General features: G+C 47.0%; 1 protein-coding gene across 19 annotated transcripts in view; it reads left to right on the plus strand.

The window, feature by feature from the left end:
- The window catches only part of RIMBP2 (RIMS binding protein 2), a 296,295-nt gene that overhangs the window by 3,576 nt on the left and 278,715 nt on the right, over positions 1-14,004 (plus strand). For all 19 annotated transcript variants that reach the window (XM_028709315.2, XM_077920566.1, XM_077920567.1 and 16 more), the window contains exons 2-3: positions 8,109-8,327; positions 9,135-9,269. In XM_028709315.2, the coding sequence (XP_028565148.2) occupies positions 8,220-8,327; positions 9,135-9,269 (243 nt within the window). In that variant the 5' untranslated portion in view covers positions 8,109-8,219. The remainder of the gene's footprint in view (positions 1-8,108; positions 8,328-9,134; positions 9,270-14,004) is intronic.

Below are 14,004 nucleotides of genomic sequence, written 5' to 3' on the forward strand. Positions count from 1 at the left end.
GACTTCGATCACCCGTGAACCAGACCGTGACATGGACAGAGGTGTCCTTGAGATATTGTGGTCCTGAGCTGTTTAAGGCTTTATAGATCAAAACCAGCACTTTGAATTGGGTCCAGCAGCCAGTGCAGCTGGGCCAGGGTTGGTGTTATAGGCTCAAACCGTCTTGCCCCAAACCTGGCCACTGAATTCTGCACCAGCTGAAGTTTCCAAACCATCTTCAGAGGCAGCCCTGCGTACAACACATTGCGGTATCTGGCTGCCTCCTCCACTGAGCTCAAGGCCATGACAGACGTATGCATTCCAGTCCACATCCATTTAAAGACACACAGACAAACCAGATACCAGCATATCGCCCCTTTTCCATCTCCTTGGTAACCACACATCTAGATAATGCACTTTACTAAGCATCCTTGTAAAGTTAAGGGAGGGAAGCATAAGCTCTGTGATTGGACTACAACTCCCATAAGCCCTGACCATTGCCCATGCTGGCTGGGGTAGTGGGGTAGCTTGTGGCCCAGCAACACGCCCCATCCCTGACTCCAAACAATGGTGGATTTCTAATTTGCTGAATTCACCTCAGTAACAAGATCCACCAATTTGGAACTCCAAAATCTGGAGAGAAATTTGGAGAATTTCAGGAGTATTTCTCTACCTGCTGACTGGATGAAGGTCAAAGTGCAAGCCTTCCTCAGCTTCCTGCTTCTGTGCTGACAATTGTTTCTTGGAGATATACAATGTGGAGCTCTGGCTTGAAAGTTCAGATTTGAATCTAGCTCACGAACCAGGTAATTCAGGAACCACCATTGAGATGTTCTTCAAGTGGAAGGTTTTCTTCCCCCCTCTTAAGGTACCCATTATGAGTGCAGGCGCGCGCGCACACACGCACACACACACACACACACACATATATATAATCAATGAGTAAATCCAAGCATATGGCAACTTGTTCCCTCTTTTGCTCTGCCGTTCACTTGACACGTTAATGCTTAATAGGAACCTCTCCTGTTAAATATTCATTGGCCAAACTATCAGTGGGTAAAGCATCACAGTTTGATTCAATTTTCCTGACACTGTTCATTCACAGCAAAATGAACTGAGAGAATGAAAATTGCATTTGCTGAAGGCGTTGCAGTTGAATTACTTACTTTGAGGTCAGCACCACAGCCTGTTCATAAGGGCCAGTTAATATTCCAGTGCCCAAGTGGTGTAGTCAGGGACATTTCAAAGGGAAACTTGTTTTGTAGTTTCAAAAATTCAGGCTTTTATTGGAGAGCGCCAGGTGTGAGCGAACCTGGCTTATTTATCTTCTGCTTTTTCATGTTTTTGATGAGCATTTGTGAAAGGAAGGCATACTGTTTGTTATACACCACTGATTAAAAGTAAGAGGTGAAGGTCAGGAAGGAATCACAGGTTTAATCTAGGTGAAGAAAGATGATACAGGTGCTTTGAGTCATCAGACTCAACATTAAGTCAGTCATGTCACTAGACCTTCCATGATATAAATAAGATAAAATAAATTGTAGCGAATTAGCCTGAGACATGTGGCACTGAAGGCAGGGGGGCTTTAACCCTTTGTCCCCATCATGGTTCTGATCCGGAACACGGTCCCAGTGCTGTTTGCCCCAGGAGGAAGCTCTAACTCCCCGGAATTAGACTGTGAAGGGGCAAAGAGTTAAACGCCCCCCCCCCGGTCCATCACAACAATCCCTATCTGCTTCATCTCACTTTCTCCAGCAGCTGCTGCTTATTAAAACCAAATCACGGATGGGTTAGTGACATGATTGATGCCATGAGCAGTATGATGTAGAAATAAACATAGCTTTGGGGAAAGTGCCTTCCATCTTTCTAGGATGGAAAGCAAAGGCAGCTTATTGACTGGAATCCAATGGCACTGCCCTCTGAAATCCCTAGAGCCATTTCACAACTAGTTTTTGTGGCTGTTTTTGTAAGTCAAAGGGGTAGGTGTGTGAGATATTGATAGTGTGTGTATACATGAGAGAGAGAGAGAGAGAGAGAGAGAGAGAGAGAGAGAGAGAGGGAGAGAGGGAGAGAGAGGGAGATTTCTTAGTCAAAACAAATATCTCACAAGTAAGAGCGTCATGTTGTATTTTGGACGGAAGCAAGGACAGCTTCCATGTATTGTTAGGACTCCAACTCCCATCAGTCCCAGTCAACCTGGTCAATGATCAGGAAAGATGGGAGTTGTATTTCAACAACTTGTGCGGTTGCCACACTGGTGACCCCTTGTGTAGATAATACTGAGCTATAGGAACCTATGGTTAGACTGGGAACAAGATGGATTCCAATGTGGTCGCCCCCTCGCCTGGTGAACACACACACAGACACACACACACACACACAACTTGAAAGTCTCTCCTCCCCCCTTTTAAGAAGTGGTTGCCTGCAAAATGCACAAGCTTAGTCATCTACATGGACTGCCATGGTCCTGGTCTGTGGAGCAAAGAAACAGAGAAAACATCTTGAAGATAACCTTTGATGGGAGAAAGCAGTTCAGCTAGAATCCCTCTTTTTGAACCCATGCTTGAAACAAAGGTTAGAAGGCTGTCCTTTGATAGCCCTTCAATAGAGGACTATAAATTAGGGCACATGTGCCCTCTGCCTCACCAAAGAACAAAGATTTGTGAATGGGGCAGATATGTGAAAAGAAACACGTGATGTTTGCCACCAACACCAAATCCTATTAGACTCAAGCTCTGACGCTGAAAATTATAATTTTTGACACCTAATACAGAGATAGGAAGTCTCAATGGCTCTCATACTTATTTACAACCTGAGACCAGTATAGGCCTTGAAAATCAGGCATATTAAATGCCTTTGCTTGCCCAGCCGATCATTTTAGCCGTGTCAGATTTTCTTCCTGAGATTTTGACTTGGCCTTCTTTGACCCTAGCTTGGGAAATAGTTTTCCCTAGCTCCTTCTCTCTCTCACTTTTTAAAAAACGATAGGATGAGCCTGCCGGCTGCGTGGAACAGAACTCAACAGCAGAGGGCGGCTGCTATCTGTGAAGGGGCGTCTCCCTGAGGGGTTTTTGGAGAGGTGCTGAGCTGCAGCCTTATTTGTTTTGACTGGTGGGTGAGGACGGCAGAAGGAGCAACGGCCACCCTGTTCCATATAAAGCAGCCTTAGCAGCGGATACAAGGGTTTCTGTCCTTGAAATTCTGAGCAAAGCTTAAAGACTTTCAGTCAGAAAAGTGACAATCCTCTCTGGTGCAGCCCACACCAGACATTTTGCTCCCTGAGGTACAGCAGCAAAGGAGACCTCACCAAGCCAAGGTGCACACTAGAGTATTCAAGGCTACTCAGGTGTTGTTGCTTTTTTGGCACCTGAAGCAGAGAAGCCCATACATGCCTCTTCCCCCACCCTGGCAGTAAAAACTCAACAAAAGTCTGTTAAAGAGCTTAACAGCTTCATGGCACCCAAAATCAGTCACCTGAAGTGTTTGACTCAGTTTACCTCATAACAGCCCTGCTGTTGTGCCTTTTTGAATAATATCTTCTTCTGGTAAGGGTAGTCATGTGTTCTACTTAACACAGGACAGTCCTCTATTTTAAGCGATCCTCGGTTTGAAGAGCTCAGTCTGAGTCTGGCTTAAAGATTAGGAGCCCTAAGAAACGAGAGCAGCAGGAGCCTTGAAGGTGCCATCAATAGGGAGCACCTGTCACCCAGTCACCTGCCCACAGACTTCCCCCCTATGTTTAGAAGTAAAGGTAAAGGGACCCCTGACCATTAGGTCCAGTCGTGACCGACTCTGGGGTTGCAGCGCTCATCTCACTTTATTGGACGAGGGAGCCGGCGTACAGCTTCCGGGTCATATGGCCAGCATGACTAAGCCGTTTCTGGCAAACCAGAGCAGCGCACAGAAACGCTGTTTACCTTCCTGCCGGAGCAGTACCTATTTATCTACTTGCACTTTGACGTGCTTTCGAACTGCTAGGTTGGCAGGAGCAGTGACTGAGCAATGGGAGCTCACCCCGTCACAGGGATTCGAACCACCAACCTTCTGATTGGCAAGTCCTAGGCTCTGTGGTTTAACTCACAGTGCCACCCACACCCCATGTTTAGAGGTATTTCATTCCCTTATTGTCAGGGAACTCTGGGAATTGTAGCTCTAGTTAAAGCTTATGGGTTAGCGTTAGGGTTAGCGTCAGGGGTAGGGGTAGAGTTCCCTTTTTGCCAGGGAACTCTGGGAATTGTAGCTCTTGGAGGGGAACAGGGGGTCTCCTAACAACTCTCTGCACCCTTTTCAAACTATAGCTCCCAGATTCTTTGGGGGAAGAAGCCATGAGTGTTTAAAGCGGCTTCATAGCACATGAAATGGTGTGGATGTGGCCCTGGCCTCCCTCACCCCACTGCCCCTTATTATTGAGGAATCGAAAAGATTTCCCCATGCAAATCTCTCGGAAACAATGTATTTCATCTGGAAAACTATTTAATAAAGATTACTTTTTATCAAAACCTTTGAATGTGTTTGAACTGTGTTTGAGTGCGCAGAGAATGATTTCACTTGAAAGCAATGCCCTTAGATTACAGAATCATGGAAGAGTTAGAGGGGACCACAAGGGTCTTCAAGTCCAGCCCCTGCAGGAATCTTTTGCTCTACGTGGGACTCAAAGGACGTCCCTGAGATTAAGGGTCTCGTGCTCGACTCACTGAGCTATACGGATTGATCTAAATAGCAAACACCAATTATTTATTTTTTACAATTTACAGTGGTGGAAAATAAAGGGTGTAGGAAATGAAATGATTGTTGCCTTTTCATTGTTTAAGGATGTTTTGTTAAGACTTTTGATTCAACACACTTATTTCAGTATACAGTTGTACCTTGGTTTTCGAACTTAATCCGTTCCAGAAGTCCGTTCTTAAACCAAAGCGTTCTTAAACCAAGACGTGCTTTCCCATAGCAGCAGGGGACTCAATTTACAACTGGAACACACTCAACAGGAAGCGAAACATGTTCTGCATGCAAGGCAAAGTTCACAAACCAAAACACCTACTTCCGGGTTTGCAGCGTTCTTAATCCAAGTTGTTCATAAACAAAGCTGTTCTTAAACCAAGGTCCCGCTATATAAGCGTCAATAGACTGACCTTTTAAATAGGAAGCTACTCTATGTTTCTAAGCAATTTTTTACCTTTCAATTAATTCACCAATTTTATAATGGCTCTTAGTACCATTAAATAATGCCTTACAGTGGTAACTTGGTTTACCACTCTCAGCTACTTTTTGTTATACAGCAAAGCTAATGCATTTTAGGTTTGCATCCTCAAAGAAAGAAATTTGAGAACTCTTGGGGCCTAGTTTGGGGGGGGGGACTACACAGGCCTGGGTGGGGTAACCTGTCCTAGGTGGGGTAACCTGTCCTCTCCCCCTTCAAGGTTGAGAACAGTTTCAGGTTAAGAACGGACCTCTGGAACCAATTAAGTTCTTAACCAGAGGTACCACTGTAGCTGCTTATGCATTCTCTTGCTCAGCAAGGTTCTGTTGGCACAAAGCATTTTTGCCAGTGTAACAAATATGTCACTAAGAGACCTTAACGTAGTGCAACATTTGGAGCTTTTTTTTCAGCCAGAGCGTACTGGAGTGCAGATCCGACACCTCTCAGGTAGGCACCATTGTGTGCTGGGGCTCCCCCCGCCCAATTCTTGCCTTTACATACTTCTGAGAAGCCAAAACCGAACATTTCAAGTACCGTATTTTTTGCTCTAAGACGCACCAGACCACAAGACGCACCTAGTTTTTGGAGGAGGAAAACAAGAAAAAAAATACTCTGAATCTCAGAAGCCAGAACAGCAAGAGGGATTGCTGTGCAGTGAAAGCAGCAATCCCTCTTGCTGTTCTGGCTTCTGGGATAGCTGCGCAGCCAGCATTCACTCCGTAAGACGCTGTGCTGGTCCCGGGGGGAAGGTTACCGTTGGGGTGGTCAAAGTCCGGTCCTGGGTCACGAGTCTCGAAACAGTTCACAAAGAGCGAGGCGGAGTCCGAAGCAGGAAGCCGGGCGGGGACAGGAACTCTGGAGGAACAGGACTGGGTGCTGGCCGAAACAGCTCTTCAACAACGTTGCTCCCGCAACCTGGGACCGGGCTGACTGGCCTTTATCTTCTCTGAGGCCAGGGGCGGTCCTGGCCCCCAGGAGACCCGCCTCTCCTGGCCTTAAGGCGAGCACTCCTCCTGGGAGAAACCAGTTCCCTCCGCCTCTCTGCCCTGAGCCTCTGCAGCTCAGGAGAGGCTGGAGGGTTACTGGACCCAGGGGGAGACTCACCTTCCCCTGACAGGGCTGGGAGAGGCGCACCTGTAGGCAATGTGTCCTCAATCACCTCCGGAGCCAGAGTGGAATCACCTGGTGCCTGCTCCTGAGGATCCGGCACAGGTGCAGGCGCTTCAGATCCAAGGCCCTGCCCCAGCTCAGCCGGCCCTGGAGGCGGGGACTCCTGTGCAGGCTGGGGTTCCTCCGGTTCAGCCTCTGAATCGGATTCCCAGGCCATCACAGATGCACACACATTTCCCCTTACTTTTTAGGAGGGAAAAAGTGAGTCTTATAGAGCAAAAAATATGGTAAAATCAGAAGCTGGTCAGCATGTAAGTCTACACTTTTTTTAGATGTATGACTCCACCTAGCTCCTAGCCGCCCCTAATTTCAATTGGTCAAGCTATGGGGCTGGGCCAGTTTGTTTTTCCTTTTCTTCAAACCATCTCCTGTGTAGTGGCAGCAGGCTTTATGTATGTGTATTTATGTATATGTATATGCATGTGTGTGTGTGTGTGTGTGTGTGTGTGTGTGTGTGTACACACACACAGAGAATACATAGAAAAATTGTAGGCTGATGAAATACTATCTGATAACATTATTAATATGTAAAAACATCAGCTAAATGAAAAAGAGACACAGAATAAAATGGAAATGGAAATTAAAAACTGAATGTTTTTAAAATGATCTAATCAATATGCACACATTTACTCTCTCTTTATATACTCACCAACAGAGCAATTTCTTTTTCCTCTCATACTAGGGATGGGAGAGAAATTTGATTTGGTTCCTATCTGAAAGTGAATCTATCAAATTAGCACTTTCTGAAACAATGTGGGAACCAAAACACAGCCATCTTTTGAAAATTGCACTTATCCACATTCTGTGATGCAGCTCTCTAACCAAGCAACACTTGGGGGGGGGGATGCATACATTAGGGGAATGTGTACATTGAAAAAGACTATTTTAGTGAAACTTGCTGCATGCTTTGTGATTTTAAATCTCTGCTGGGGTTCTCTCACCAGTTGGGGAGTGTTGTTGTTGTTGTGTAGTCGTGTCCGACTCTTCGTGACCCCATGGACCAGAGCACGCCAGGCACTCCTGTCTTCCACTGCCTCCCGCAGTTTGGTCAGACTCATGTTGGTAACTTCGAGAACACTGTCCAACCATCTCGTCCTCTGTCGTCCCCTTCTCCTTGTGCCCTCCATCTTTCCCAACATCAGGGTCTTTTCCAGGGAGTCTTCTCTTCTCATGAGGTGGCCAAAGTATTGGAGCCTCAGCTTCAGGTTCTGTCCTTCCAGTGAGCACTCAGGGCTGATTTCCTTAAGAATGGATAGGTTTGATCTTGCAGTCCATAGGACTCTCAAGAGTCTCCTCCAGAACCATAATTCAAAAGCATCAATTCTTCGGCGATCAGCCTTCTTTATGGTCCAGCTCTCACTTCCATACATCACTACTGGGAAAACCATAGCTTTAACTACACGGACCTTTGTTGGCAAGGTGATGTCTCTGCTTTTTAAGATGCTGTCTAGGTTTGTCATTGCTTTTCTCCCAAGAAGCAGGCGTCTTTTAATTTCATGGCTGCTGTCACCAATTAGGGTTGCCATATCTTGAAGAGCAATAAAGAGGACAGCCTGAGTTGCTGCCATCCTGAGCTGGGGAAAGAGGAATGTGGATGTGGGGCCACTGCCGCCACACCCGCACACCTCTTTCCCCATCTCGGACTGGCAGGGACCAACCATAATCCTCCCCCAGAAATGTAGGACAAGGTAGAACTCTTCAATGATATTGATTCAATAGTGGTGATAGTATTAACTCTGTTCCCTGCTCTCTTCTATTTTAGCAGGCTGGTAGTCCATCATCTTCCTCCTCATTCAAGCAACCACCAAGATCAGTGGCTAAAACAACTCGGCCAAAGAAGAAAACAGACCTGGTCCACAAGCAGACCCCAAAGATGCAGAACATTGCTGGCCAGTCTTGTTCTGACTTTAAGGATGGGATAGAGATTCGCCTGCTTCAAGCTGAGTGTGAGGAGCTCAGGAATAAGCTTGGGTGCTTGAGGGTAAATATGAAACTCACACTTCTATTGGGACTGCGATGAACCAAGGGGGAGGGATGTTGATGCTTTTGTTATAAAAGCTCTGGAATCTAATGAGCTGAAATGAGCTTTGGTTCCTCCCCCTAGAACTGAAACTTGGGAAAAGGTGGGAGGTGGGGCCCAAGTAGTAATGGAAAGGTAAAGGACCCAATTGCGGACGACTCTGGGGTTGTGGCGCTCATCTCGCTTTACAGGCCGAGGGAGCCAGTGTTTGTCCACAGACAGTTTTTCCGGGTCATGTGGCCAGCATGACTAAGCCGCTTCTGGCGAAACCAGAGCAGCGCACGGAAACGCCGTTTACCTTCCCGCCGGAGCGGTACCTATTTATCTACTTGCACTTTGACATGCTTTCGAACTGCTAGGTTGGCAGGAGCTGGGACTGAGCAACGGGAGCTCACCCCGTCGCAGGGATTCAAACCACCGACCTTCTGATCGGCAAGCCCAAGGCTCAGTGGTTTAGACCACAGTGCCACCCGCGTCCCTAAGTAGTAATGTAAGTACTGTAGGTCTAGTTTTCAGTTCTACCCTGCAGTGCTGTCTCTGTTTCGCTGCAGTTCAGCCTCTGCCCAAAACTGTTTTTCACCTTGCTGTCCACTGTGACAAAATTACAGGTCTTAAATAAGTAACTATGTACATTTATATAATGAATTACATAAATTATCTCATCCTTACATTGTTCCACCCCATTCATCTTAAGTGCAAAGGAAACATAAATATTTAGCAAAAGCTGAACAAAGACAACTATTGAAGGGGAATTGTTTGGTTTTACAGGAAGGACTGACGGGTCAAAAGCCGAGTGACATGGAGGAGCTGATGAAGAAGTCTCAGATGGAACTCCTGTGGCTCCAGAGGCAGCTGTCTTTTCTCTCCGCCGAGACAGCTGCATGCATTTTGCCATCAAGCAAGGTACTATTGCTCTGGGTATAAAATGCAAACGACTTCGATAAGCGTGGATTCATCTTCAGTTTGTGTTCAGAACTGGGAAGGGGCAGGCCTTAGCAGCATTCAGTCTCTTGGCTTCCAGAATCTGGGGTGGGGTAAGGGAATAGTTGTCAGTCCATACAGGCCACAGGCAGGGACATGATCCAGAAGGCACACAGCATGTATTCCAGGGCAGATGAAATATACTCAGAGTCGAGCGTGGATTTCATGCTCTTTATTCAGCTCATAGTAGTGAGGAATGGAAGTTTCTCCGAACTGTCTGCTTTAAATACATTATTTACACAATGGGCCCCACGTGATTGGCTAATTCCGGGATTCTCCTGTAGGCCAATCAGGTTGCGTATTCACTTCCACCTGGAGTTGGATTGGGTGGTTCCTGCAGACCAATCAGATTTCTGCATTCTGGATCCTATTGTTCTAGGACCAATCAGACTGCTGCATTCTGAATCCTATTCAACTCAGTACATAACAGCAGACAAACAAACAATGGACGATAGTCCATTAGCACAGTGCTACTCAAAGAGGAGCGCTGCAGACAGATGATGGTACATAAACCTTCAGCTGTTAGTCCCCAGTGACCAGTGGTGCTGAGTTCCACAGGCATTGGAGGGGCTTGTCGAAAGTGTGTGATGTCACACGCCTCAGGAGGAGGCTACAAGGCTGATGAGGCCCTCAGTCGCAGTAAGGAGGCTGGTGTGGCCCCCTGCCACAGCGGGAAGGCCCAACGGGGCCCTCTGCCTCTGCAGAGAGGACCTGTGGGGACGCCTGGTGGGGCACGGCCCCTCAAGATTGGGGGAGGGGGTTCAGCTCCATCTCCACGTACTTTGTGGGGTCTGAGCTGCCCCTCAGCCCCATAGAGTTGGTTTGTATGCAAGTGACTCTACTACAGTCCATGTTGGGTGGGGCACTTCAGGGACCAAGTATGGTACCAGTCCCTGGCAAATTTGGGCAGGGGGGAAATGCCCACAATAGAGAGCTTGAGAAACACTTCATTAAGAAGAGTTTGGATTTGATATCCCGCTTTATCACTACCCGAAGGAGTCTCAAAGCGGCTAACAATCTCCTTTCCCTTCCTCCCCCACAACAAACACTCTGTGAGGTGACTGAGGCTGAGAGACTTCAGAGAAGTGTGACTGGCCCAAGGTCACCCAGCAGCTGCTTGTGGAGGAGTGGGGAAGCGAACCCGGTTCACCAGATTACGAGTCTACCACTCTTAACCACTACACCACACTGGCTCTCATCTGGGGTGCTGCTCCATGAGGGGGACGATACCCTCAGCCAGCCCCTGCCTTCCTACCCGCTTGCTTACAACCAGTCTAGGGGAAGATGCTGGCTGTCAACCTCCTCTTCCTCCTCCTTAGTGCTGCCTTTGTAGAAGTCAGAATGGAGGAGGGCAAAGTCAGGATTAGTTGTCTCTGCCTCTTGTTGGTTCCAATTATGCCAGCCATTTATTTGTTTATTTTGCTCCGCTTACTGTTGACCTTGGCTAACGTGTTTAAATAAATATAATATATTGTATATTATATATTACAGTGGTACCTCGGGTTAAGAACTTAATTCATTCTGGAGGTCCGTTCTTAACCTGAAACTGTTCTTAACCTGAGGTACCACTTTAGCTAATGGGGCCTCCCACCGCCGCCGCGCTATTTCTGTTCTCATCCTGAATCAAAGTTCTTAATCCAAGGTACTATTTCTGGGTTATTGGAATCTGTAACCTGAAGCATCTGTAACCTGAAGTGTCTGTAACACGAGGTACCACCGTATAGCATTACCTCACATTTTCAGAAAGTAAAATTAAAACTATTTGGTTTTCTGAAAGCTGTTGATGTGCTTCTTCGTCAGACCTGGACTTACCAAGCTCAGTGTTGTCCAGTCACAAACATAGCACAGTGGTACCTTGGTTCTCAAACGGCTTGGCTCCTGAACAAATTGGCTCCCGAACGCCTCAAGCCCGTAAGTGAGTGTTCTGGTTTGCGAACATTTTTTGGAAGCCAAACATCCGACACAACTTCCAAATGAGTATAGGAAGCTCCTGCAGCCAATCAGAAGCCGTGCCTTGGTTATCTGACTTTTAGAAGACATCTGAAGGCAGCCCTGTTTAGGGAAGTTTTTAATGTTTGATTCTGTTTTTAATATTCTGTTGGGAACCACTCAGAGTGGCTGGGGAAACCCAGCCAGATGGGCGGGGTATAAATAATAAATTATTATTATTATTATTATTATTATTATTATTATTATTATTATACTGTTTCGGGAGTCGAACGGACTCCTGGAATGGATTAAGTTTGAGATCCAAGGTAGATTTGAATTCCTCACATCCAAAAACATATTTTTAAGACCCCCTCACTGAAGAAATTTGCAAAAATCACCCCCTAAAATGGCACACTCTGCTGGGAGAGGGAATTCTTCTGCATCAGCACAACCAGACTCCTTCCTCTGCCCCAGCTGCAACAAAACATGTCTCTCCTGCATTTGTCTTTACAGTCACAGCAGGTGCTGCAACCTTCCAGCAGCTTGACTTCACCCCCAAAGGCACACTCCTCCATTGTCTCCCAAGACAAACGGATGCCAACTGATTTGTTTTAATTGATGTTAATACCGTTTGTTGTTTTTTAAATTGTTGTAACCCGCCATGGGATTTCATGGTGAGGTTTGGGTAAGGAATAGAGAGAGAGATATATCCATGCTGTGAGTGCCATTGCTTATGTAATCAAAACAGCACTAGCAACACCGCAAGAGGGAGGTATTGGTAGACAAAGAAGTTTTTGGAAGTACAGTGGTACCTCAGGTTAAGTACTTAATTCGTTCCAGAGGTCTGTTCTTAACCTGAAACTGTTCTTAACCTGAAGCACCACTTTAGCTAATGGGGCATCCTGCTGCCGCCGCGCCGCCAGAGCACGATTTCTGTTCTCCACCTGAAGCAAAGTTCTTAACCCGAGGTACTATTTCTGGGTTAGCGGAGTCTGTAACCAGAAGCGTATGTAAACCAAGGTAAAAAGGTAAAGGTAAAGGGACCCCTGACCATTAGGTCCAATCGTGACCGACTCTGGGGTTGCAGCACTCATCTCGCTTTATTGGCCAAGGGAGCCGGCGTACAGCTTCCGGGTCATGTGGCCAGCATGACTAAGCTGCTTCTGGCGAACCAGAGCAGTGCACAGAAACGCCGTTTACCTTCCTGCCAGAGGGGTACCAATTTATCTACTTGCACTTTGACATGCTTTCGAACTGCTAGGAGGACAGGAGCAGGGACCGAGCAACGGGAGCTCACCCCGTTGCGGGGATTCGAACCGCCGACCTTCTGATCGGCAAGTCCTAGGCTCTGTGGTTTAACCCACAGCGCCACCAAAGGTACCACTGTACAAATAAATAAGTTCTTGCGGCCCACCCCCTGCCCCAGGAACTGTTGGCAAAAGGGCGGGTAAGAAATCTAATGAGCGTTGCCATGCAGCCAGCTTTCTCTGTTCTGTGGTGCAAGGGCTCTTCCGCCAGCAGAGGAGCGGGTTCTGACCTTGCGTAGCAGAGGAACCCCATGCAACAGTTGTGCTAACGGAGGCTTGTTGAGCAACAGATTGTGTAGCCTATTGCGCAACCAAGTTACCTGCAACCTGCTTATGCATTCTCTTGCACAACAGCAGCAGCAACAACAACAACAACATCCTGCTGGCGGGAAAACATTTCTGCAGAGGAGGAAATGTACCGCTAAGTGACTTTAACTTAGTGCCTCATTAGATGCATATTATTATTTAAATTGAAAGTGTTCCCATTTATTATTTAAATTGAAAGTGTTTCCATACAGCCATTTCTTAACTTCAGGGGTTTATTTTCTCTCTATACATACATACATACATGCGCGTGCACACACACAGATGGCAAATGCCTTTTGAAAGGGGATGCTTTTTATTAAATGAAAAAGTCCTTATAAATACATTAGCGGCTTCTAATAAAAAGAAGAAGCGTCTGCTCAAATGAGGGAGGAAGAAGACAGGTGCCCAAGGACGGGGGATCCAGGTATAGTCCTGTGCATGTATACAGTATATTTATTTCCACTGCTCTTCTTCCAGTTGCTAGGCAGCTGCCAGATCACACAGCGAAGGGCTGAAGTTGTGTGTGTGTTGGCTGCAGTTGTCTTCTGTTAAAAAAAAAAAGTGGGGGGAGAAACAGAATGGTTGATTCCAACAGCTAATCTGCCTTTAATACCCTTCTGTGTTTGAGTCTCAGACGCTTCCACTGGGCATCGGAGGAGGGAGGCTTTGCAAGGAATATATGTGTGTGCTTATATCTATATATTTATATAGGGTACAAATGCACACACACACACACACACACACACACACAGAGAGAGTGAAAATACTGCAGCTACAATTCGCAGTTCATTGGCCAGACTTGCTTGCAGGCCTTGGCTGACCTGCTGAGGCTGTCCTGCGATAGCCTTTGCGCGGAGGTAAAATAAGATCCACAGCTGCCTTTCTCTCTCTCTCCCTCCCTCCTTCCTTCCTTCCCCTCCTCCACCCTCCTGCATTGGAAGCCAGGCCCTCGGGGCCTTGCCTTCAACCTCCGGTCAGTTTCCATCAGCGCCCGCTTGCTCTGGGGCGCGGGGGGCAAACGCTTAGGTGAAGGAGAAACTGGCAAAGGAAGCGAAAGCCATCTTTGCGCGCGCGTGTGCGTGCATAAGTGTGTGTGCGCGTGTGAGAGAGAGCGA

The sequence above is a fragment of the Podarcis muralis genome, chromosome 16, assembly GCF_964188315.1.
Source record: "Podarcis muralis chromosome 16, rPodMur119.hap1.1, whole genome shotgun sequence".
Taxonomy (NCBI): domain Eukaryota; kingdom Metazoa; phylum Chordata; class Lepidosauria; order Squamata; family Lacertidae; genus Podarcis; species Podarcis muralis.